The 22036-nt window shown below is 47.9% G+C and overlaps 1 protein-coding gene and 1 long non-coding RNA gene across 5 annotated transcripts in view; one reads left to right on the forward strand and one right to left on the reverse strand.

Annotated features, from left to right (window-relative positions):
• ALPK3 (alpha kinase 3) overlaps positions 1-22036 on the forward strand; it is a 46011-nt gene that overhangs the window by 9047 nt on the left and 14928 nt on the right. For 3 of the 4 annotated variants that reach the window (XM_082736136.1, XM_082736138.1, XM_082736137.1), the window contains 2 exons: positions 10725-10842; positions 11430-12627. In XM_082736136.1, the coding sequence (XP_082592262.1) occupies positions 10725-10842; positions 11430-12627 (1316 nt within the window). Of the gene's footprint in view, positions 1-7304; positions 7630-10724; positions 10843-11429; positions 12628-22036 lie in introns of those variants that run through there. The other variant, XM_082736135.1, reaches the window with a different exon arrangement.
• Positions 3674-5355, reverse strand: LOC309866202. Its single transcript, XR_014312493.1, has 3 exons — positions 5298-5355; positions 4492-4681; positions 3674-3809 (listed from the first exon to the last, which is right to left on the reverse strand). It is a non-coding gene; the product is annotated as an uncharacterized lncRNA (long non-coding RNA).

A 22036-nucleotide genomic window follows, 5' to 3' on the forward strand; every position in this document is an offset into this window, starting at 1 on the left:
TCAGAACCTATCTTCGGTAAAGGTTCTAAACCCTTGGGCAAACATAGACAACTAATGAATCTTAGTTGCAAGGGAAGAAGCTCTCCAGCTGAAAAAGGTTTTTGAGGTCATTTTCCCAAATATCCCCGTTTTAGAGTTGAGGGTGTTGAGGCTTGGGCGTGTCGAGCCTGGGAGACAGCCATGTCTAGTGCTTCTGGCTGCAGGTCACCTGGCTGGAAGGCGCATCCGTCCCCTTTCCAGCTATGTGATATAGAAGAGGTTGCAGAACCTTGCACGACGTTGCAGTGCCTCATCTGTAAAGTGGGGATGATAACAGTAGGAACCTTATAGGATTATTGTGAGACCGATTGCATCAAACCTGCAAAGCATTTGGAATAGTGCCTGGTGTACAGTGAGTACCATGTAAGTGCTAGAGATGAAGACTACTATTACTCGCTTTTCCCTGAGCTCCACGGCCGGATTTGGCAGTACCGGAGGCAGAGTGATGGTCCTTGGGAAGGGAGGAGGGTGGGGTGGGTGTACCGGAAAGCTGGCCCTGAGTATGGCCTCCCCTCCAGACCTCCTGTCACACCAGCCTGACCTGTCTGTGGGCCTGCGGGTCTGCCCCTCCCAGCCGTGCAGCCATCAGACCAAGGGGCCCAGGTTAAGTGTCCCTCTGAGAGCCCCCCAGCTTCCCCAGTAAATCAAAGGCATTGGTGGTTTCCAGGTGTGACACACCCTGATTCTGGGGGACCTGTCTGCCCCAGCCATCTAAACAGCTTCTCTGGGACTGGGTCCCCCCAGGTAGTTCTCACCCTGACCCAGAAGCCTCTGAGCTCCAGGCAGAGAACCCCGTCTGTTCCAGGGGACTCAGACCTCTGCCAATATCCCTTACATTTGCGTGGCATGACCCGTCTTGCAACATTCATCTGTTTCCATTGTCCCTGGATTCTTACAAAACCCGGTGAAGTAAGTGCTATTGTTAGTCCAGGTTTACGGAGAACCCAAAATAGGTTAGGTGACTTGCCAAAGCCTGCGAAGTTGGTGAGGAGGAAATGCTAGTTCTGCTCTCTGTAGCATTTGGGGCTGCTTGCTTACGCCCGCTTTGTGACTTGTGGCGCTAACGGTTTTCTGGACAAACCTGGCTCTTTCACAGATGTATGCTTTCACGTCTGCTATTTTCCCTATATCGAAGGTCCTTCATTCTTCTTTTTAAAGGAAATTAATTTTTATGTAATCAAATGCATACATGCACATAACACGCATCTTTAAATTACGCTAGCATCAAAGGACAGTGTTCACTCCTCCTACCGGTTTGTCTTTATTTTTTTTTTTTTTTAAAGATTTTATTTACTTATTTGACAGACAGAGATCACAAGCAGGCAGAGAGGCAGGCAGAAAGCGAGAGAGAGGAGGAAGCAGGCTCCCCACCAAGCAGATAGCCCGATGCGGGGCTCGATCCCAGGACCCTGAGATCATGACCTGAGCAGAAGGCAGAGGCTTTAACCCACTGAGCCACCCAGGCGCCCCCCGGTTTGTCTTTAGAAGCAACCGTTTTCCCCTTTTAGCTGTTAGTGTATACGTTTAGCTATAAGGGTATACATTTCCACAGTGCTGAGTGATAGTGTGACTGTTGCTAACTTTTGAGACTTCGGGTTTTCGTGCTAGCTGATCTTCCTGTTACAGTGGCTAGGGAATTAGCTCTGTCTTCATTTTCTCTGTTTCTCCTCACTTATCTTCTCAATGTAGTTTATGTCATAATTTTTGCTTAAATCAATATTTACTGTTTACCTTCTTTCTAGGCACTATTATTCATAACTCAAGATTGTAGTATACTACGATTACATTTCTTTCTTCTGTTTTTTACTTGTTAGTATTTCTTTAACTTTTCCATTTAATTGTTTTGTTTTGTTGCTATCTATTGCTAGATTTTCTTATCCCATTCAGTAGCCTCTTAACTATAGTTTCCTACAAGGTCACTGTCATCAGTATTCTTGTCAGCTGCTTTCCTTGGAGACCTCTCTCTTAGAGATCTCTGTTCTTCTGTTTCAACTGGTGGCCTTTTAGACCCAGACACACAGTTTTTTTTTTTTTCTTTGTTTTTTAAAGATTTTACTTATTTATTTGACACACAGAGAGAGATCACAAGTAGGCAGAAAGGCAGGCAGGGAGAGAGAAGGAAGCAGGCTCCCCGCTGAACAGAGAGCCTGACGCGGGGCTCGATCCCGGGACCCTGAGATCATGACCTGAGCCGAAGGCAGAGGCTAAACACACTGAGCCACCCAGGTACACCAAGACACACAGCTGTTATCCTAAGTTTTCTCTTTGTCTTTCTCCTGGGTTTGATTCAGTTTCCTGGATCTCATATGTTCCTTTTTCCTGTTTTTTTCTCTGGCTTTACTGAACTACATCCTTCAATAGTGTCATCACGTAAGAAGACATCCTACCAGAAATGGCACTACAACAGGAGGCATGGTGATGACACACTTGCCACCTATCTCTCCTTCGAGCCTTTCCGCTCCAGTGTGACTCAGTTGCCTTCTGCACTTGATGCACGCTTGGCACCCTGGGATCTCCCTTAACCATCATCCTAGATGTCCCCTTTACCTCTCTCCTGTGACAAATTTCCCAGTTTTTATAGTCCACATTTTTCTTTTTCTTGATTTACATTCTTGTTTTGGTAGCTTCTTAGAGTATGTGGGAAGTAAATGTTAGACAACTCCTGACTGAAAAAAAATTTTTTTTAAATTTTTTATTTTACTCTTGGGCACCTGGGTGGCTCAGTGGGTTAAGCCACTGCCTTCGGCTCAGGTCATGATCTCAGGGTCCTGGGATCAAGTCCCACATTGGGCTCTCTGCTCGGCAGGGAGCCTGCTTCCCTCTCTCTCTCTCTCTCTCTGCCTGCCTCTCCATCTACTTGTGATCTCTCTCTGTCAAATAAATAAATAAATAAATAAATAAATAAATCTTAAAAAAATTTTTTTTTTTTATTTTACTCTTGATGGAGAGTTTGGCTAGGTATGGAATTATAGGATTCTAAGTTGAAAATCATTGTCCTTGAGCATTTTGAAGACGTTGTTGCATTGTCTTCTTTCTCCCAACATTAATGTTCAGAGCAGGAAGATGGTTTAACTCCTCATTCTTGACAGGGGACTGGTTTTGTTTGTTTGTTGTTTCCTCTCCGGAAGCTTGTAAGAAGGTTCTGATGTGTCCTAAGGATGTGACTTGATATGAGTGTCTTTTCAACCTGGGGCGTGCTTGGACTCTTTCAATCTAGTAACTGATGGCCTCTAGGTCTGGGAAATTTGAGATCGTTTTGATGTTGGCTTGTCCCTCCTGTTTTCTCTCGCTCCTTCCTTCTGGAACTCTCGTTACGTGGGTATCTGCTCCCCTGGACTCATTCTCTCCTTTTCTTTTCCTTTCTTCCCCTTTTATCTATATGTCTTTTTGCTCTCTTTCTGGGAGATTTCCTCAGTGTTCTCTTTCTACTCTTCCATTGGGCTTTTAATTTCTAAGAAATTCTTAATTTTTTTCCTGTGGCATCCTGATCTTCATGAATGTACCATCTCCTCTTAGCTCTCTGACACTAGTAATGATAGTTTTCTAAAAGTTTCCTTCTCCCTGCATAGCTTGAGTTCCTTCCAATTAGCTTTTTTTTTTAATTTGTTTTCATCCTTAGTCTTCTATGTATAGGCTGTCTTCAGACACCTAGCGATCCTTAGCTGTCAGATAATGGTTAAGAGTGGAGACCAAAAATCTGGTTGTTGGTTCTGAGGAAGCAGGAGGGTCCTGAAAACCTGGGGCTTCCTTGTAGGGAGATCTGGCAGCCACTGTGGGAAATGAGAAGGCAAGTTTCTTTAATCCCTTCATCTTGGGCTAGCTAGCATCCCTAGTGAATACTCTTCCCCTATCTTGCCTGGGGGGGGGGGGGGGAGGGCGGGTAAAGATTTTCCAGGAGCTTGCAGATTGTAGGGTTGGGTGGGCTCTCATCAGAGAGCATTCATTTTATGCATACAATTACTACATTTTCGTTTCCCACAGAGTAGCCATGCTCTCAGCTGTGCTGGCTTACCCTCAGGGTAAACTTGTACCTTTCCAGATAATCATCCTCACCTTTGGCCATGGGGGTGGGAAGAAGTAGTTACCTAGCGGTATGGAGGGGGTGAGGGGATCCAGAGATCTGATGGTTTTTCTTGCACCTTATAACCTCTCCTCCTTTCCCTTTCCCCCAAGTGATTGCTTGCAATTATGCCTTTCGGGGGCTTTTCCAGTGCTCAAAGGGTAGCTCTCTGTTCCCCCACTGCTACGTTAGGGTTCAGCTGTCCAGGCTCTGTAGAGCCCGTGTCCACTGTCCATCTGCTTTCCGACTTCCAGACTGTTCTTCTTCCTGTTGCTTGCCTCATCTGTTCTCCTCTTCCCTGTGGTTTTATGTCTTTTAATTAAAAAAATCTCGTTAGAGTACTCATAGTGGAGAGAGTGAAAACAGGGGATATGCTCATTCTGTCTTTTTACCTCGAAGCCTACTCCTTTGCTGGAAAATTCCTTCTCATCTTTCAAAGCCCAGACCACATGGCTTATCCTCTAGGACATATCCATCTCTAGCACTGCCACGGAAATCTCTTGCTGTATCTGTTTCTCTGCTCCTCCAGGAAAACTGTGAGATCTGTGAGGATAGAGTGCAGACCAGGCACACGCTGCCTTTCTGGAAAAAGCACAAAGAAAGCGCTCAGTACCTGTTGGCCAAATGCCTGTTCCTCTCGGTCGCAGCTGCTGCAGGGGACCTGGGCCACCTGAGAGGGGCAGGCATCGGGGACGGGTCTCCCTTCTCTCCCTCTTCCTTTCTACCCTTCGCAGCCATGGACTCTGAGAGGGATGTTGGAGAAGCCAGACAGGAGTCTGATTTCCAGAATCTTGGGGCATTTTATTCAATACCCCCCATTGTCATTATGAAGCTTGGCCCTGTTTTTTTTTTTTAATTTTATTTTTTTTAAAATATTTTATTTATTTATTTGACAGAGAGAGATCACAAGTAGGCAGAGAGGCAGGCAGAGAGAGAGAGAGAGAGGGAAGCATGCTCCCTGCTTGAGTTTTATGCAGTACATTAAGGAGGAGGTCTCTGTGATCGCCATAGTCCACCATCAATAAGCCTTTTCCAGTTAGCAAGGCGAGAATGTAGACTGGATGAGGAAGGAAGGGGGAGGGGGAAGCAGGATCCAGAAAAAGCAGAGAACAAAGGAGACAGGAGCTGAGTCTCCTGATCTGGAGAAGTAGATGGTAGATCCGTCTGTGGCTGAGACCGGCCTCCACGGGAGACTCACGTGGTGAGCCCAGCTTGTGTCCGTGGAGATACAATGACCACCTGTGTCTGTCTTCCTCCCACCCTGCCGGTAGCATTCCTTCCTTAAACTGGACTGTGATGAGTCAGCCCCACCAGGGCCCCCTGCCAGCAGCAGGTGATGCTTTCTGGGGGGGTCAGAACCTAGACCGCATGAGGGAGAGGAGTCTGTGCCCCTTCTCCTGCTGGCTGAGCTCTGAAAGAAGTCCTTGTGGTCTTGGAGAAGGATTATACGACCCAGAGTCTCTCCCCTCTTGGAGTGGGGGATGGTAGACCTTGACTCTGCTTTCTGGCTGTCTCCCCCAGGGGCTCCGTTGGTCAGAAAGCTACTTTGATGTTGCCCATCTTTGTCCAGCATGGTGGCCCATTCCCCCACTCTCCTCAACTCTGTGGATTCTGTGTTGGTGTATGTGCCTGTAGGTGTGCATAGACATTGAGGCAGGAGGCGGAAGCAGCCAAAGACACTGGACAGTGACTGAGCCTTTAGACAGAACCAAGTTCCAGAGAAACACCTTTCTTAGAGAAATGAGTCTAATACAATGAATGCTGGGAATACAAACCTACATATTGGTCCCAGAATCCTCACCAGAAAGAGCATCAGTAAAGGGAAAAGGAAGCCAGGTGCCTTGTGACTCTGGCTGTCACTTTACTTCCCAGAGCCCTGTCTCACTTTTGTGTGAAACACAGATCAAAACCCCTGACTTGCCTGCTTTATAGAAAAGAGGGGTCTGAATTTGGTTATTCTGCATATCATTAGCTAGATGATCTTAGGCAGAAGTCTTCATTTCATGGGCCTTACATTCCTCTTCTTTATTATTTTTAAGATCTTATTTGTTTGACAGAGAGAGAGAGAGAGAGAAAGCTCAAGCAGCGGGAGCATCAGAGGGAGGGGGAGAAGCAGGCTGAGCAGGGAGCCCAACACGGGGCTCGATCTCAGGACCCTGGGATCATGGCCTGAGCCAAAGGCAGATGCTTAACCGACTGAGCCACCCAGGTGCCCTGAATTCCTCTTCTTAAATTGGGGATTAATAACAGTATATTCCTGGGTGCCTGGGTGGCTCAGTGGGTTAAGCTGCTGCCTTCAGCTCAGGTCATGATCTCAGGGTCCTGGGATCGAGTCCCACATCGGGCTCTCTGCTCAGCAGGAAGCCTGCTTCTTCCTCTCTCTTTCTCTGCCTGCCTCTCTGCCTACTTGTGATCTCTCTGTGTCAAATAAATAAATAAAATCTTTAAAAAAAAAAATAACAGTATATTCCTTGTAGGATTTTTGCGATGATTACATAATACAAGAAAAATGTTCAGCTCGGTACCTGGCCCGTAGTGAGTCCTTAGTAAGTGTGAAGAATCCTCACAGGATTGTGCGGAGGGCCAGACAGAACCGTTCGAAAGCTCTTTGAGAACTCCAACATGGGTTTCATCATTAATGATCCCTACCACCTGAGCTTCTCAAACTGGGGTTGGTTGGGACAAGGCTGCAAGTCTCCAGGTTGGGTTCGAGACTTAGGCCTGTCGCCTGTGAAGCAGAGGTCTCAGGGGGAAAGGGGGAGGGGGGACGGGGAAAGCCCCAGGCTGTGGGACCGCTGCGGGCTCTCCTGGCCAGAGCTGAACGTGTGTGCGTGCCCACTTGTGGACACACACGCATGGGCCGGAGTGTGTATGCAGCTGGGAGGGAAGGGCCGTTCCTGTTGTTTTGTGTGTTTTAGGATATAGTTCATATCATCCATGGCCCAAGGAAATGTTTTCTGTCCAGATAGAAGTGTTTCTAAAAGCCCATGACTGCCACGGAGCCCCCAGCTGCCAGGTTGGCCGCCGTTTTGTGAAGAGGCATCAGAGGACACCACGGGGGCTGAGAACTCAGCCTTGGGCTGGTGGGGTCCGTTCCGTATCTCCTTCCCTGTCCCAGCTTGATGGACTCAGATGCCCTGGAGGTTAAGGCCCTACTGGGCAGATCATGAGGCTGGAGGCTCTGAGCCCGGCCCTTGGAGGGATGAGGTCATCACACAGGATGGAGAGGACACCTGTGCTGGCCTCGGCCCCGCGCGGTGATGTAACCAGGGGCTTTAGCTCACAGTGGAAACATGGGGCTCGCTTTACAGTCAGGGCTGCCCAGAGTTTGTTCCTGGCCGACTCTAGCACAGCCTCCCCTCCTGTGCTCCCTGCTCCTGGACGCGGTCCCCCGGCATGTCCTTTGCCTCCCACCCCCACACGCTACTGCTACGGCTCCCGTGTGAGGCGCGCCGGCCCCATCTGTCTCCTGCTTGTTTGCTCTCTCACTCCTTCCCTCACTCCTTCCCTCACTCCTCCGTCAGGGTTTGGTAAGTGACCGCTCTGGGCCAGGCCCTGACTTAGGTGCCGGGGACACAACAGCAGGGAAGACAGAATTCCTGCGCACGTGGGACGTGGGTCTAGAAGAGATAGGCAGGGACACAGGTCACCACAGGGGCATGACTCCTGCCGTGAAGGGGAGGGGCAGACGCCAAACTTTTACATTTTCTGAAATTCCGCCCACCAGTTCCAGGGCCGCTCACACCATAAAGCCTTTGCCATATCCCAGCCACAGGTGTTTGTTTGGTCCCCTCTCGGCACCCAGAGCACTTCGTGTATTTGTCTATAAATATTTAATGAGCGTTGGTTCCAGACCAGGCACTATTCTAGGAACCGGGGACACAGCGGTGACTAACACAGATAAGTCACGAACCGATGTTCCCCTGGGGGTTGGCGAGGGTGTCCGCCACCTAACAAAGTCCTCTGTGTGTAACCTGTCAGCTGGCAATGGGTGCTACACACTAAACATAGTGAGAGGGGCAGAGGTGCGGGGGGCGAGGCTTCTGGGAGGGAGAGAAGGCCCCTCCGAGAAGGTAATGTGAGGACAGAAAGTGAGGGAATAGGGGTCCCTGGGTGGCTCAGTCTGTTAAGTGGCTGCCTTGGGCTCGGGTCATGATCCCAGAGTCCTGGGATCGAGCCTTGCGTCGGGCTTTCTGCTCAACGGGGAGTCTGCTTCTCCCTCTGCCTGCTGCTCTGCCTACTTGTACTCTCTGTCTGTCAAATAAATAAATAAAATCTTTAAAAAAAAATTTTAATTAAAAAAAAAAAAAAAGAAAGTGAGGGAATAGAGGTGGGTGGCTTGCGCTGTGTGTTAGAGGCGAGCCGGTCAGACCCTGTAGCTAGGGTTGGGGGGTGGGTAGCAGCGAGCAAGGCCCAGAGTGGAAGAGTGGTGGGAAATGAGGCAGTGGGGTGGGGGGCACCGATTGGGAGAACCTGCGCTGAATGGGAGCTCCCGGGTGTTTGGAGCAGAGCAGTGCCACGACCTGACTTGACTTGCAAAGGCTCACTCTGGCTGCTGTGTAGACAGGGGTTGAACAGAAGCCAGAGCGGGAGCAGGGAGATCAGTGGGGGGTAATACGGAGACTGACCTGTGAGACGGGGCTGGGGACTGCTTGGTGGCGGGGAGTGGCGAGAAGGGACCAGGTGGTGGATATATTCTGAAGGAAGAGCCCGTAGGATTGTCTGATGGCATGGGTGTGAGAAAAAGAAAGGAATAAAGGAATGCCTCCAGATTTGGGGCCCAAATCAACTTAGAAGGATAAAGTCACTGGGTACCGAGCTATGTCACAACTGTCCTGGAGGGAGGCGCGAGGAGCCGGGCCCGGATGGTAAGTTCCAGACCTATCAGATCTCACAGGGGTGCTGTCAGACACATGGTCAGAATCAGGAACCAGGAGTTCAGGGGGGAGGTCTGGGCTGGACGTACGAACGTGGCAGTGACGAGCACACAGATCTTTACAGCCCACCGGTCAGCCTCAGACCTCAGGTTATATGGAGAGAGAGCAGGAAGCGGTTCTGGGGCCCGAGCCCTGGGGCACCTCCTGCTCACAGGCTCCGGTGGTGAGGGGGACGGATGAAGGAAATTAGAAAGAGTGGCCCATGAGGCAGGGAGAGCGCTCCAAGGAGTGAGAAGGTCCCAGGGAGTGGGCATCGACGCCGACAGACTGAACAGATGAGGCATGAGAATTGCCAGGAAACTTGGCGACGTGCGAGTCAGGAGTGACCTCCACGGACAGGATTCTGGTGCTGTGTGCGCACAAAAGCCTGGTGGGAGGGGAGGGAGGAAGACAGAGTGCAGAGAACGTTCTTGTAAAACTCATGCAGCAGGCTTGCGTGCCAGGGGTGGTGATGTCACAGAGGGGAACCGTTTGCTGATGCAGGCGAGAGCAGGAAAAATTGTTGGAGAGACGTCCTTGGCGAGGCAAGAGGAGATGGGGTCCAGTGAGGACAGCTTTGGAGAGGCGTGTGCGCCACGGATCCATCCACGCGGGAAGGTGGAGCGGGTGTGCCCTGACTTAGGTTTCCCACTGTACCGTGGGTTCCCCAAGAGCAGACACCCTGCCGGCCAGGCTTCTGTAGGTGTAATAGCCCTCTCATGGCTCAGCACGTGCCTAATATGTATATTGGAGGGAAGGCGAGCTAGGGGTCTTTGAATTCAGATCGACAGTGTAAATCATTTGGGAGTCGGCTAGAAGCAGAGTTCACTGGTAAGGCTGGGGGCTTCTTGTGGGACTGATAGGCAGGAAGTCCTCGGGGCCCAGGCAGGGAATGGAGCCAGTCTATGGAAGGTTGCTGGGAGCATCTGTCTGTCTCCTATCTCGTATTCTGCCCTCAATATCCCCTTCATTCTTGCTTTTCACCGCAGGCCAGTCCGAGTGGAGGACTCGGCCGCATCCCTCTGAAGTTCTAGCTCCAGGCCCAAGGCTAGACTGCCTCTAGGTCCTGATTGCTAAAACCTAGGTCAAATAACCAGACTCCGTGAGCTGATTGGGTGTCCATTCCTGGACCCACCAGGCGTGTGGGGATGGAGGCAGGACAGGTGACTCTAACAGTTGGAAGTGCTCCTTGTGGCCAGAGCTGGACGTCCCCAGAGAGAAGGGGCCACAGCAGTGAATGAGTGGGTCGGGAAATGTGGATGGATGATGGATGGATGGATGGATGTTCTGGTGTGCCAGCAAATGAGGCCAGCATTGCAGCAACCTAGGACAAAAGAAGGAGGTTTTCTCGGTGTTGGGGTCCTGGGGGAGACCTGTGAGGATACAGCCGTTACCACAGTTGAGAATGCAGGTCAGGACACTGAAGAAAGGGGGCTTGTTACTACCAGCCGAGGTTCTCTGGAAACGTCTTGCTTCTCTGCTAGGAAGTTTCTCCTCCATATTTGCCTTCCAGCTGCTGAAGGGGAACAGTTTTCAGCCTTGACATGGGCTAGCTTCTAAGAATAGGCAGAGCCAAATGATAGCCCTTTTCTTCCTGCGAGTGGGGCAGGTAGTCTGGGGAAGCCGTTCTCTCCTGCCGCATCCTGTTCTCTCCTCCCACTGTTTTGGACCTGGTCTTCCTGCAACCCAGTGCCCCGTTTCCTTCCTAGGATACCCAGAGCCGGAGGTGACCTGGTACAAAGATGACATAGAGCTGGACCGCTACTGTGGTTTGCCGAAGTACGAGATCACTCACCAGGGCAACCGCCACACGCTTCACATTTACAGGTGGGGGCACGCGACTTGTCCCGCTCTCTCTGCGCTCCTGGGGGCCTGTGGCCCCATCAGAGATGGGCTTGGCTGCGCGCTGATGCCCCGGCGGGATCTAGGGGTGCAGGGCGGGTTTCTGCTGCTGAGTTGAACTTGCTGGCGAGCTGCCTGCCTGCCAGGGTCTGGGATCTCCAAAGGCCGGGTGGGAGGACTTCTGACAGCCGAGACTGAAGCGCAACCAGAGGAGGTCCCAACCCCCAGAAACATTTTCCATGAGGTCAGCTACCCAAAAAAGCTCCCGTGTTGTCCTTAATTCACAAGGGGCTGTGTGGGTCACCTGATTCTGCAGGGAGCACTCCTGGGCCTCATGTCTCATCCCTTCTGGAACAGCATGACCTGGGCCAGCTCCCTCCCTGTGGCCAGCCTCAGTTTCCCCAACTGCAATGCGGAGCGCTGTGGCGTCGGAGGTGGGGTGGGGTGCTCAGGGCGGGACTTTGGGGGGCGGGGCGGCATGCTCAGCTCTGGGAGACGCGGGCCGCGGGGGGCGGGGTGGGCCTCCCACCTGGCAGGAGGAGAGAGTGGGCATCTCGCACCCCTCCCTTTAGGTGTCAAGAGGAAGACGCAGCTATCTACCAGGCCTCTGCCCGGAACACCAAGGGCATCGTGTCCTGCTCGGGGGTCTTGGAGGTCGGCACCATGACGGAGTACAAGATCCACCAGCGCTGGTTCGCCAAGCTGAAGCTCAAGGCCGCCGCAAAGATGCGGGAGATCGAGCAGAGCTGGAAGCCCCGGAAGGAGGTGGTGGGAGACGCCGACACTCTGCGCAAGCTCAGCCCCGACCGCTTCCAGCGCAAACGGCGGCTGAGCCGGGACGAGGCGTCCCTCCCCTCGGCCCCGGCCCGGGAGGCGGAGGACAGGACCCCAGCGGCGTGGCAGGAGGAAGAGGCTGAGCCCGCTCAGCACCCAGCTTTGGGCCTCCTCAACAGCTTCGCTCCTGGAGAAGTGACCACCAACGGGGAGGCGGCCCCCGAGAATGGGGAGGACGGGGAGCACCCCCTGCTGACGTACATCTGCGAGGCCATGGAGCTGGCGCCTCAGCGAGCCCCCAAAGCAGAGTCTGGGGCCAAGAAAAAGAAGAAAGATGAGGAACCTAAGCAGGGTCTCCAGAAGCCAGAGTCAGAGAAGGCGGCTCGAAGCCCAAGTTCTCCTGAAGGCCGTGCCCCTAGTTCAGACAAGTCCGGGATGCAGGGGCCTGCGGTCGTGGAGCAGGTCCAGACCCGGCGCGGAGGCAGGGCTGCGCGGGGGCCGGGGTCCTCTGGAGCAGAGAGCGCCAGGAAGCCCGCTCCGGCTGTGGGCGCTCAAGAGCAGGCCCCAGACCAGCAAGTGTATTTCTCTCTAAAGGACATGTATCTGGAAAGTACCCTCGCAGGCACGCCAAAGGGGGAAGAGGGCTCCCAGACCCCAGGCGGCAGGGCACCTGGAGAGAGGCCCCCCGGGAAGGTACCCAGTGAGGCTGGAGGGGAAAGGGGGGCTGTTGCCCCTGCCCAGCCCACCGCCTCGGCCCCCCAGACAACTAGGCCTTTCAACAGGAAGAGATTTGCCCCTCCGAAGCCCAAAGGGGAGCCCACCAACGACAGCAAGCCTGATTGTTCCCCGAGCGGAGCTCCAGAACCAGGGGCCCAGAGCTCAGGGAAGGCCCCACCTCAGGCCTCGGCCCCAGTGCCCACACCCCCTGCCCGGCGGAGACACGGCCCCCGGGACAGCCCCCTACAGGGTCCAGCTGGCCACAGGACTTCGGGAGAGGTAAGTGTGGGTGTTGGGTACCTGGAGGGCCTCTCTGGGAAGCTGAGCTCATGGAAACTCTTGCTCCCACAGCTCGGCAGCCAGTGAGCAGTGGGCTATTTATAGAAGGGGTGAGGTGGTGACCGAGTGCCAGCCGGGAGCAGAGGACCACAGGCCTGGCCTTTGCCCCAGCCAATCTCCAGACGGAGGTGGAGGGAAACTATGTCCTTTGGGGAGGAAAGAGCCAGTGGAGGGTTTTCCTGGGGTTCACTGAGGCAACAGTGTTTCATGGGGAGACTGAGGAGCAGGGGTGAGCTGTAGGGTATGGTGGGTCTTGACCTGGATGCTTAGATTTCTACGAATATCAACTGTCCAGGAAATTCTGGTTTAATTTGGGTTTTTAATCTAAGATTTCAGAGTCAGGCGTACCTATTTGCAATTCTGACTTTGCTTAACATCTGGTGTTCGGGGCAAGTTGTAAAATCAGAATAAAAATGCTACGTACATCGTAGGCTGCTGGGAGAGCCTGTTGGCTAAGCGGAGGGCCTGGTGCGTGTTAAGAACTAGTAAATGGCAGGAGGAGTAAGATGACTTCTACGGTGGGTGACAGGTGGGGGACTGAGGCCCCCTTTTTTATCTGGGAACAGGAAGGCCATCATTTCCAGGGGATCAGGTGGCCTATGGAGGGAAGGTAGGGATGGGGGTATCCACTGTTCAAAGAAGAGGTGGGCGACAGCACTGAGAAGTTCAGGGAGCGGAGAGGGAGGAACAGGATTGAGAAGAGTGACAGAGGGAAGTTTGTCCCCTTTGGTCAGTGCTGCATGTCTCAGGAGACAAAGGGCAGACCGTATTTCATCTTTATTTTTATTTTTAAAAATTTATTAGAGAGTGAGCAGGGCAGGAGCAGAGCCAGAGGGAGAAGCAGACTACCCCCCCCCCCATACAGAGTGGGGCTGGATCCCATGAACCTGAGTTCACAACCTGAGCCAAGATCAAGAGTCAGCCAGGCCCCCCAAAGGGGGAGGCAGACGGTGTTTCACAGGAGTTTGGGGGAGACAGTTTCACAGTAGGCAGAAAAAAGGCCATATTTCTTCTGAGTGGCAGAAAGGGAACGTGTTTCAAGAGGGAGGACAGACGGCAGAAGGGACAAGCTACCTGCCCCAGGACCTCGTGGGGGACAGAGCTTCATAGGCAAAGGGGGCACTGACCTTCCCACAGAAAGAACTTCTGGCATTTCAAGAGTGGTGCTGAGTTAGTCTGTGGGGACAGTAGGTTCAGAGGGCTTGGGAGGGGGCGGACCTCAAGCCAGACTCTTGGAGGTTGGTGACTCAGCGCTCACACTTGGTCTCTGGGGATGCTGGCAGCTGGTGGGCTGAGTTCCTAGTGGCCCTGATGGCACTGCTCCGTGTGCCTGACCCAGCCCACAGGCAGGAGCCCCCAGGGAGCGCATTCGGGAAGTGACCAGGCCAGCAGCCAAGTCTGACGAAGGCGGCCTCCTTGCCCACAGTGGAGGGGACACCAGCGCCAGGCCACCTGCCCCCTCCCAGCAGGGCTCTCCTTGCCTCTCAGAGGAGCGGCAGGTGCAGGAGAGGCGGCCCGCCCTGGTTCCACGGTCCTTGCAAGACGCGTGTGCGACTTCTATTTTCTGTACTTAGAAAATTGTGACATAGATCGCACAGGTGAAAAATGCATTTAACGTCTAGGCGTACGCCAAACCTGCTGCTCTTTCGTGGCTGAATCAGATTGGTTTTTCATCTTCTCATCCTACCAAGTCTTTAAAAAATCTCTTGAAAGACACCCATGCTCGTGGTGACAAATATGGGGAGAACCCTTAAAAATTCAACGGGATAAATAACAGCTCACCTAGAATTCTACCATCGAGAAGCATCGTGATGTAGCTACCAATCTTTCTGTATATGCAGTACAAATTCAGTGTGTCCTGCTCTTCTGATTCAGTCATATCCTACTTTCTTCCCCTCTCATTCTTTCTTTCTTTTTTAAAGATTTTACTTATTTATTTGACAGAGATCACAAGTAGGCAGGGAAGCAGGCAGAGAGAGATGGAGAAGCAGGCTCCCCGCTGAGCAGAAAGCCCGATGAGGGGCTCGATCCCAGGACCCTGAGATCATGACCTGACCCCAAGGCAGAGGCTTAACCCACCAGCCACCCAGGCGCCTCTCCTTCTCATTATTTCATGAACATTTTCTCATGGTCCCTAAAAATTTTCTGGAAAACGCTGATGGTTATATAGGCTGCCATTTATTATTGAACCACCTCCCATGGTTTAAGTGTTCCTTCCCTATTCTGAGGTTAGTTGAGTATGAATCTACATTTTAAAAATAATTTTTATTATTTGAATTTCTCCACTTGACTTTTAAATTAACTTGATGTTGATCTGAGTATGTAGATTCCTTAGATTCCAGACAAGATTGAAAATTTCAGAGAACTAGAAGTTATAAAAAGTGGGATAAACTTAAAAATCAACCAACTGGAAAACCAGAACTGAAAGATACAATAATCAGTATGAAGCTAGTTGTTATAACATTTCCAGTTCTGGATGAGATGGGGCAAACACTCACCCTATATTTCCCATTGAATGCAGCTAAAAAACTTGGGCAAAATGCTTGGTGCAGCTATTTGAGGACTTTGGTAAACAATAGTAGGCAGACCGGGGAAGACTGGACTTCAAAGTACCCTAGAACTAGCAGTGTTTTCCTGTTTGTTTTTTTGCCTTTTAAATCTAGTATTCTCTGTCCTGGTCTTAATTCAATCAGAAACTCAGAAGTAAGGATCAGCTTTACTTTAGGAGAAGCTCTCTACTGTACATCAAGCTTGAGGAATAGGAAAGGAATCTCCTAGTAGTGACAGTAATGGCAGAAGAGGCCACAGGTGTCAAACTTTGAGGGAGGGAATCTTTTTCTCTGTTCAGAGAAGCTGTGGTCTCCCAAAACGGTAGGATGAATCCCTGTTGCTTTTTTTTTCTCTCTTTTGGGTCTCTTTCTTGGCCTAGGACACAGGTTCATGTGTGAAAGTATATGATGAATAAATGAAGCCCCAGCTATCTGTTCAGAGGCTGAAAAAAGGGAGCCCTAAGGACCCAGAAATTACAGGAGAGATCTTGGAGAAGGAACATTTGAGAAAGTGACTTCATAAGCTGTTTATAAATTCTTGGGCTTGTCCCCAAGCTATTTATGCATGCATGGATCTGGTTCTGCATGCTGTATCAAAAACTTTGAGAATGGAACTAAAAGACCATCATCCAGGTCCCAGACTGGTCCCCAGTGGCATACACACTGGTTGGTCTGAATAGTACTGTGAAGGCATTGAAAAATGGAACTCTCACTGAAACTACAATCTGAATGAAACTTGCAGCCTGAACACAACCAAGTAGAGTGTCTTCTAAGACACAAACATTAATATTATCCGTAGGATTTATATAAGAACCAGGGTCTCATGATATTCAGAACGTCTAGGATATAGTAAAAGTAACTTGGCATATGGAAAATCAAGAAATCTCAACTTGCATGGGAAAAGACAAAGAATGCCAGTGTCAAGATGGCAGAGATAATGAAATTATCTCAGTTAGTGTCAGCAACTATAAGAATACGACAAAATGTAAGGGTAAACATTCTGGAAATAAATAGAAACCTAGAACGGTCTCTGCAAAGAAATACAAGATATAAAGAACCAAATTTTAATTTTAGAACTGAAAAATACAATAATTGAAATAAAAACACTTTCTCACTGGGCACAATAGCAGAATGAAGATGGCAGGAAAATGTCAGTGAACTTGAAGATAGGTCGATAGATATTATTCAACTTGAATAACAGAGAAGGAAAATAAAAAGATAAGAAAGAGAAATAAACAGACCTTCAGGGACCTGTGGTACCATATCAAAACATCTAATGTTTGTGTTATTGGAGACCCAGGAGAGAAGGGTGTGGTACAGAAAAAATACCTGAATAAATAATGGCTGAACACTAGCCAAATTAGGCAAAAGACACAAACCTACACACAAGAAGTCCAGCAAATCCCAAATAAGATATGCCTACAGAATTCCATGCCAAGAAGCAATAAGCAAATTGCTGAGAACTAAAGACAACACAAAGTCTTGAAAGTAGTCAGTGAAAAACAACACATTATAGGGGAACAATGATTCAAATGACTGCAGATTTCTCATCAAAAACAATGGAGGTCAAAAGGAAGTGGAATAATAGACCTACTAAAAGGAAGTGTCTTTCTATTCGTAGATCTACATTCAGCAAAATACATCTTTCAGTATTGAAGGTGAAATAAAGGCATTACCTGATAAAACTAAGATAATAAATCACTGGCAGACCTGTTCTGAAAGACTGCTAAAGTACGTTTTACCTATAGAAGGGAAATGATACCGGAATGGAACCTATATCATAAGGAATGAAGGAAGAACTACAGAAATGGTAAATATTGGGGTAAACATGCAGCATAAAAGGGAGAGGACAAAGGGATCTATATGGTGATAAAATGACTACATTTCACTTGAAGAGTTAAATATTGATTCCAAATAGACTGTGGGAAGTATATATACTGTAACCCTTAGAGCAAAAATTAAAATAGTAAGTAAAAATCACAACATATAAATTGAAGGGGAATGCTAAAAATGTTCAAATAATCTAAAAGAAGACAGGATAGGGGAAATGGAGGACAGAAAAAACAGAGGAAAGAAATGGAAAACAAATAATAAAATAATTGACCTAAATGCAAACATATAATTATATTAAATATAAGTGGTCTAAACACACAAATAAGAGAGATTGTGAGAATGGATCAAATAAGATTCTCAAAGCTGGGATTTTTACAAGAAATTGACCTCAACTATAATATTACAGGTAGGCAAAAAATAAAATGATAGAAAATATACACTATGCAAACACTAATCTGTTGAGAACTGGAGTGACCCTCTTAATTTCAGGCAACGTAGACTCCAGGGCAAAATTGTGAATTATATAATGAGAAAAGGGTCCTCTCAAGAAAACATAATAAAAAAATGTGTTTGCCTCTAACAACAGAGCTTCAAAATATATGAAGAACAGGAAGGAGAAACAGAAAGATCAGCCATTATAGTTGGAGACTTTAAAGTTCTCTCAGTAATGTCTTGAGTTAATAAACTGAAAATCAGTATGAATAAGAATAGAAAAGAGCAACATTATCAACTGACTGGGTCTAACACATGCATAGGATACTCCATGTAACAACAGAATACTGTTCTTCTCAGGTGCGTGTAAAACAGTCACCCAAATAGATCATATCCTGGGTCATAAACAAACCTTAACAAATAGAAAATAATTGCAATAATACAAAGTATGTTTTCTGTGCAATAGGGACTTAAGCAACAGATCAATGACAGAAAAAGATAACAGGAAACTCTCAAAATGCTTTAAATATTTATGACGCATTCTCGTGAGTCAAAGAGGAAGGTCTTTTTTTTTTTTTTAAGATTTTATTTATTTATTTGACAGAGAGAAATCACAAGTAGATGGAGAGGCAGGCAGAGAGAGAGAGAGGAGGAAGCAGGCTCCCTGCCGAGCAGAGTGCCCGATGCGGGACTCGATCCCAGGACCCTGAGATCATGACCCGAGCTGAAGGCAGCGGCTTAACCCACTGAGCCACCCAGGTGCCCCAAAGAGGAAGGTCTTAAGGGCAAATGGAAAACATTTTTAACTGAATGAAAATGAAGATACAACACATGAAAAGTTTGGGTAAATAAGTATTTTGAGGAAAATTTATAACATTAAAATATTTATATTAGAAAATAAGAAAGGTCTAAGTAATCTAAGCTCCCGTGTTGAGAAACTGGAAAAGGAAGAGGTAAATAAACCCAAAACAAAGAGAAGCAAGGAAAGAGTAAAAGAGCACTGGGCGATATATGCAACTAATGAATCATTGAACACTACATCAAAAAATTATGATGTTCTGTATGTTGGTTAACTGAACGTAATAAAAAAAAAAAAGAGCAGAAAACAATGACATTGGAAACAGAAAACTATGGAGAAAACAAACCGAAATCTGGTTATTTGGAAAAAATCAGTAATATTGATAAACCTCTAGCAAGACTCACAAAGGAAAAAAATGAGAAAAGACACAATAACCAGCATTAAGGTAAAAGAAGGGCCTGATCATAGTGATTATTTCACACGATAGGCATCTCAAAACATCAGGTTGTACACCTTAAATTATACAGTTTTTGCCAATTATACCTCAATAAATTTTTAGGGGCACCAGGGTGGCTCAGGCAGTTGGATGTCTGATTCTTGGTCTCGGCTCAGGTCGTGATCTCTTGGTTCGTGGGATTGAGCCCTGTGTCTGGCTGCCTGCACTCAGTGGGGAGTCTGATTGAAGATTCTCTCCCTCGGCCCCTCCCCACCACTCATGTTCTCTCTTTCCCTCTCTTTCTTTCAATCCCTCTAAAATAAATAAATCCTTAGAAAAAAGATTTTTTTAAAAAGGAGTGAAGGGTAATTTCTCTAGAGATCTTGCAAGTACTAAAAGGATAATCAAGGCCCATCATGAAAAACTCTGCACGTAGTTCAACAACTTAGATGAAATAGACGAACTCTTTAAAAACTACAAGCTATGAAACTCTTGCAAACAACGAGCTAACTTGAATAATCCTATAATTGTTACAGAAATAAAATTTGTTGCTAAAAATCATCCAAATAGGAAGTCTTTTGGACCAGATAGTTTTTCTGGCAAATCTACCAAGCATTTAAAGATGTTAAAGCCTCAGTATCAGCCCTGGGGCTAGGTTTCAGAGGAAGGAGATTCCAGGTCCTAGACATTGCCCTCACCATTCCTGTTAAGCTCCTGGTTTAGTCCCTGCTTCCCCAAGCCAGCACTCTGGGACCATGTCCCACTCTGAGGGTTAGAAGCCATTGTATTGTCAATTAGTAGTTGATTCCAAAATCTCCTATGTGCTTGAGCCCATGCTGGGTGCAGAGGTAAAGCAGACTGCATCCCTAATCTCTGAGAATTTATGAGGAAGACAGTAGGTCCGGATGGATAATTAAACCTACTGCTCTTCCTTGTAGTGACAAAGCTCATACAGAACCAGCTGGGTTCACCCCTGCTCACACCGTGGTTATTTTAAAGAATACATGGCAGTCCTTCTCATATCTCCACACGGTTCCAGATGTAGACGCACACACGCACACATGTACCACAGTGTCTAAAGAGGTCATCCTTTGCAGAAGTGTACAGAAATTACTCAACTGATCCTTTACCATAGAGTTACCCAGCAGCCCCTCTAATCCAGGGTCTGTGCTGGGTCCATCTCTTTGGAAGGGAAGGGTTTACACATTAACAGTGCCATCTGGATGAAACACTACCACACAGAATGAGGGAATCCCGATACAATCAGGTACATTTGCTGTGGGTACATAGCGTAGGGAGCCTCTATTGATTTTGGGGGGAGTATGTGGAAGAGGAGACTCAGAAGTCTTCCAAGAAGAGGGTCTTCAAGGATGAGGAGTCTTTCAGGTGGGCAAGGAGAAGGCTGAGACTGTCCAGCAGAGAGAAAACACACCAAGTAGTAATAAAATAGCACAGTGGTCACTACCGTAACTTAGTGGTGTTGGGCAGAGGGACCCAAGAGATGAATCGGGAAGAGAGATCTGGGACGCTTACGGAAGGATGGGCTTCGTTAGCCACGAGGTGTAATTGATTTGTTTTCACTTTAAATTGAACGTTGTTGGATATGTGCCCATGTGCATATGGTATAAAATTTAAAAAGTAGAACAGGTATATGGAGAATATTGTCATCCTCAACTGGATTCCCCCCCCCCACCAGTTATTCTTCCTGAAGTCAGTCGCCAGAACGGGTTTCCTGAGCATACCTCCAGAACTATTTTCCCTGCATTTAAAAATATGTGTCTGTACATTTGCCACACAAAGGTTGCATATTGTCCTTTCTGTCCACACCTTGCTTTTCTACTTGGATATTTATTTTAGTTATTTGGAATATGGATGTACTGTAATTCACCGGGCTGGTTCTGTTGACGGAATTTAGGTCATCGCTAGTTTGGCCGTTATAAACTGTGCTGCAGTGAACATTTTTGTCCCTAAGTCCATTTACGCGTGGAAATACATCTATAGGACCTATTCTTCGTAACGGAACTGTTGGGTCCAAGAGCACAAGCGTTTTTAAGTTTTATTAAATGATGCTAAGTGGCCGTCCATGGAGGCGGTGCTGACAGCCTCTTTCCCCAGACCCTGGCCAGCAGTGTTCTTAAACTTTTTGCTCCTTTAGGCTCAGGCTTTTTAGGCTTTATCCTGTGAGTGATGATGAGCCCTGGAGAGGTTTTTAAGCAGGACAGTGTCACAATCCGATCTGTATTTTGGCAAGATCACTTGGCTTGCAGTGAGGGTAAGTGTTGCGCAGAGGCAGAACACTAGAGTTGTGATTGCCAGTTGAGACTTGAAAGGGGTCCAGGCGAGACAGAATTGTTGGCAGCGTGGTTTCAGCGGTTGGCAGGGAAGACAGAGAAGGGAATGGGTATTGAGACCCTGAGGAAGTAGGTTTGACAGGACTCAGGGACTGATCAGGCTTGGGGATGGGGGAGAGAAGAGAGCTTTAATCAAAGGCTGTAGGGGCACCTGGTTGACTCAGTTAGTAGAGTGTGCGACTCTTGATCTCAAGGTTGTGAGTTTGAGCCCCATGTTGGGCATAAAATCTTGAAAAAAAAAATCAAAGAAACTCTGTTCCCATGAGACTTATTCAAAGTCAGCATTTTCTTTGTAAATTTATGGATTTTATGCCCGTGTTAATGCTTCCTAATCCTAGAATGCCAGGAGTTAACAGAAAGTTCTAATGTATTACTAACCTCTGTCTGTTGGCTCCAAGGGATTTTTGTCTATTAGTCTCTTACTGGTTGTTGGAGAAGTTAGAGGAGCATTTTTACAAAAATTCTTTGGCCACTGAGATTATTTGATGGATTCTGAAAATCACCACACTCTTATTTTTCCCATATTTGAATGAATGGTATCATTCATTCAAAATCCCATATTCAGTAACTTTAAATTCTATACTTAATTCAAATGTAGTTTAATTATATATATTTTAAAGTCTTTCTTTATGCGATCTGTTTCCTTTGGTTTTGTGTGTGGTTCTTCTGATAACTAGAGATATTTGTATGTGGTAATATATAATATATATTTTATATTTTATATGGTACTATTAAGAATTTCCTCTGTTCAGGGTCTTAATTGTTCATGACAGCTATGATCATGTCATTTTTTCCCCATCATTTTCCATCTCATACTAGCCCCACATCTTCTATCTAGGCGATTATCTCTGTATAGTTAGATATCCTATATTTCTGTTACCTGGTTTTTCCAGCTTTGACTAAATCTTTGGTTCCTGGCTTGTATAGGTGATAGACTCCACTTATCACC

The sequence above is a fragment of the Mustela nivalis genome, assembly GCF_964662115.1.
Source record: "Mustela nivalis genome assembly, chromosome: 6".
Taxonomy (NCBI): Eukaryota; Metazoa; Chordata; class Mammalia; order Carnivora; family Mustelidae; genus Mustela; species Mustela nivalis.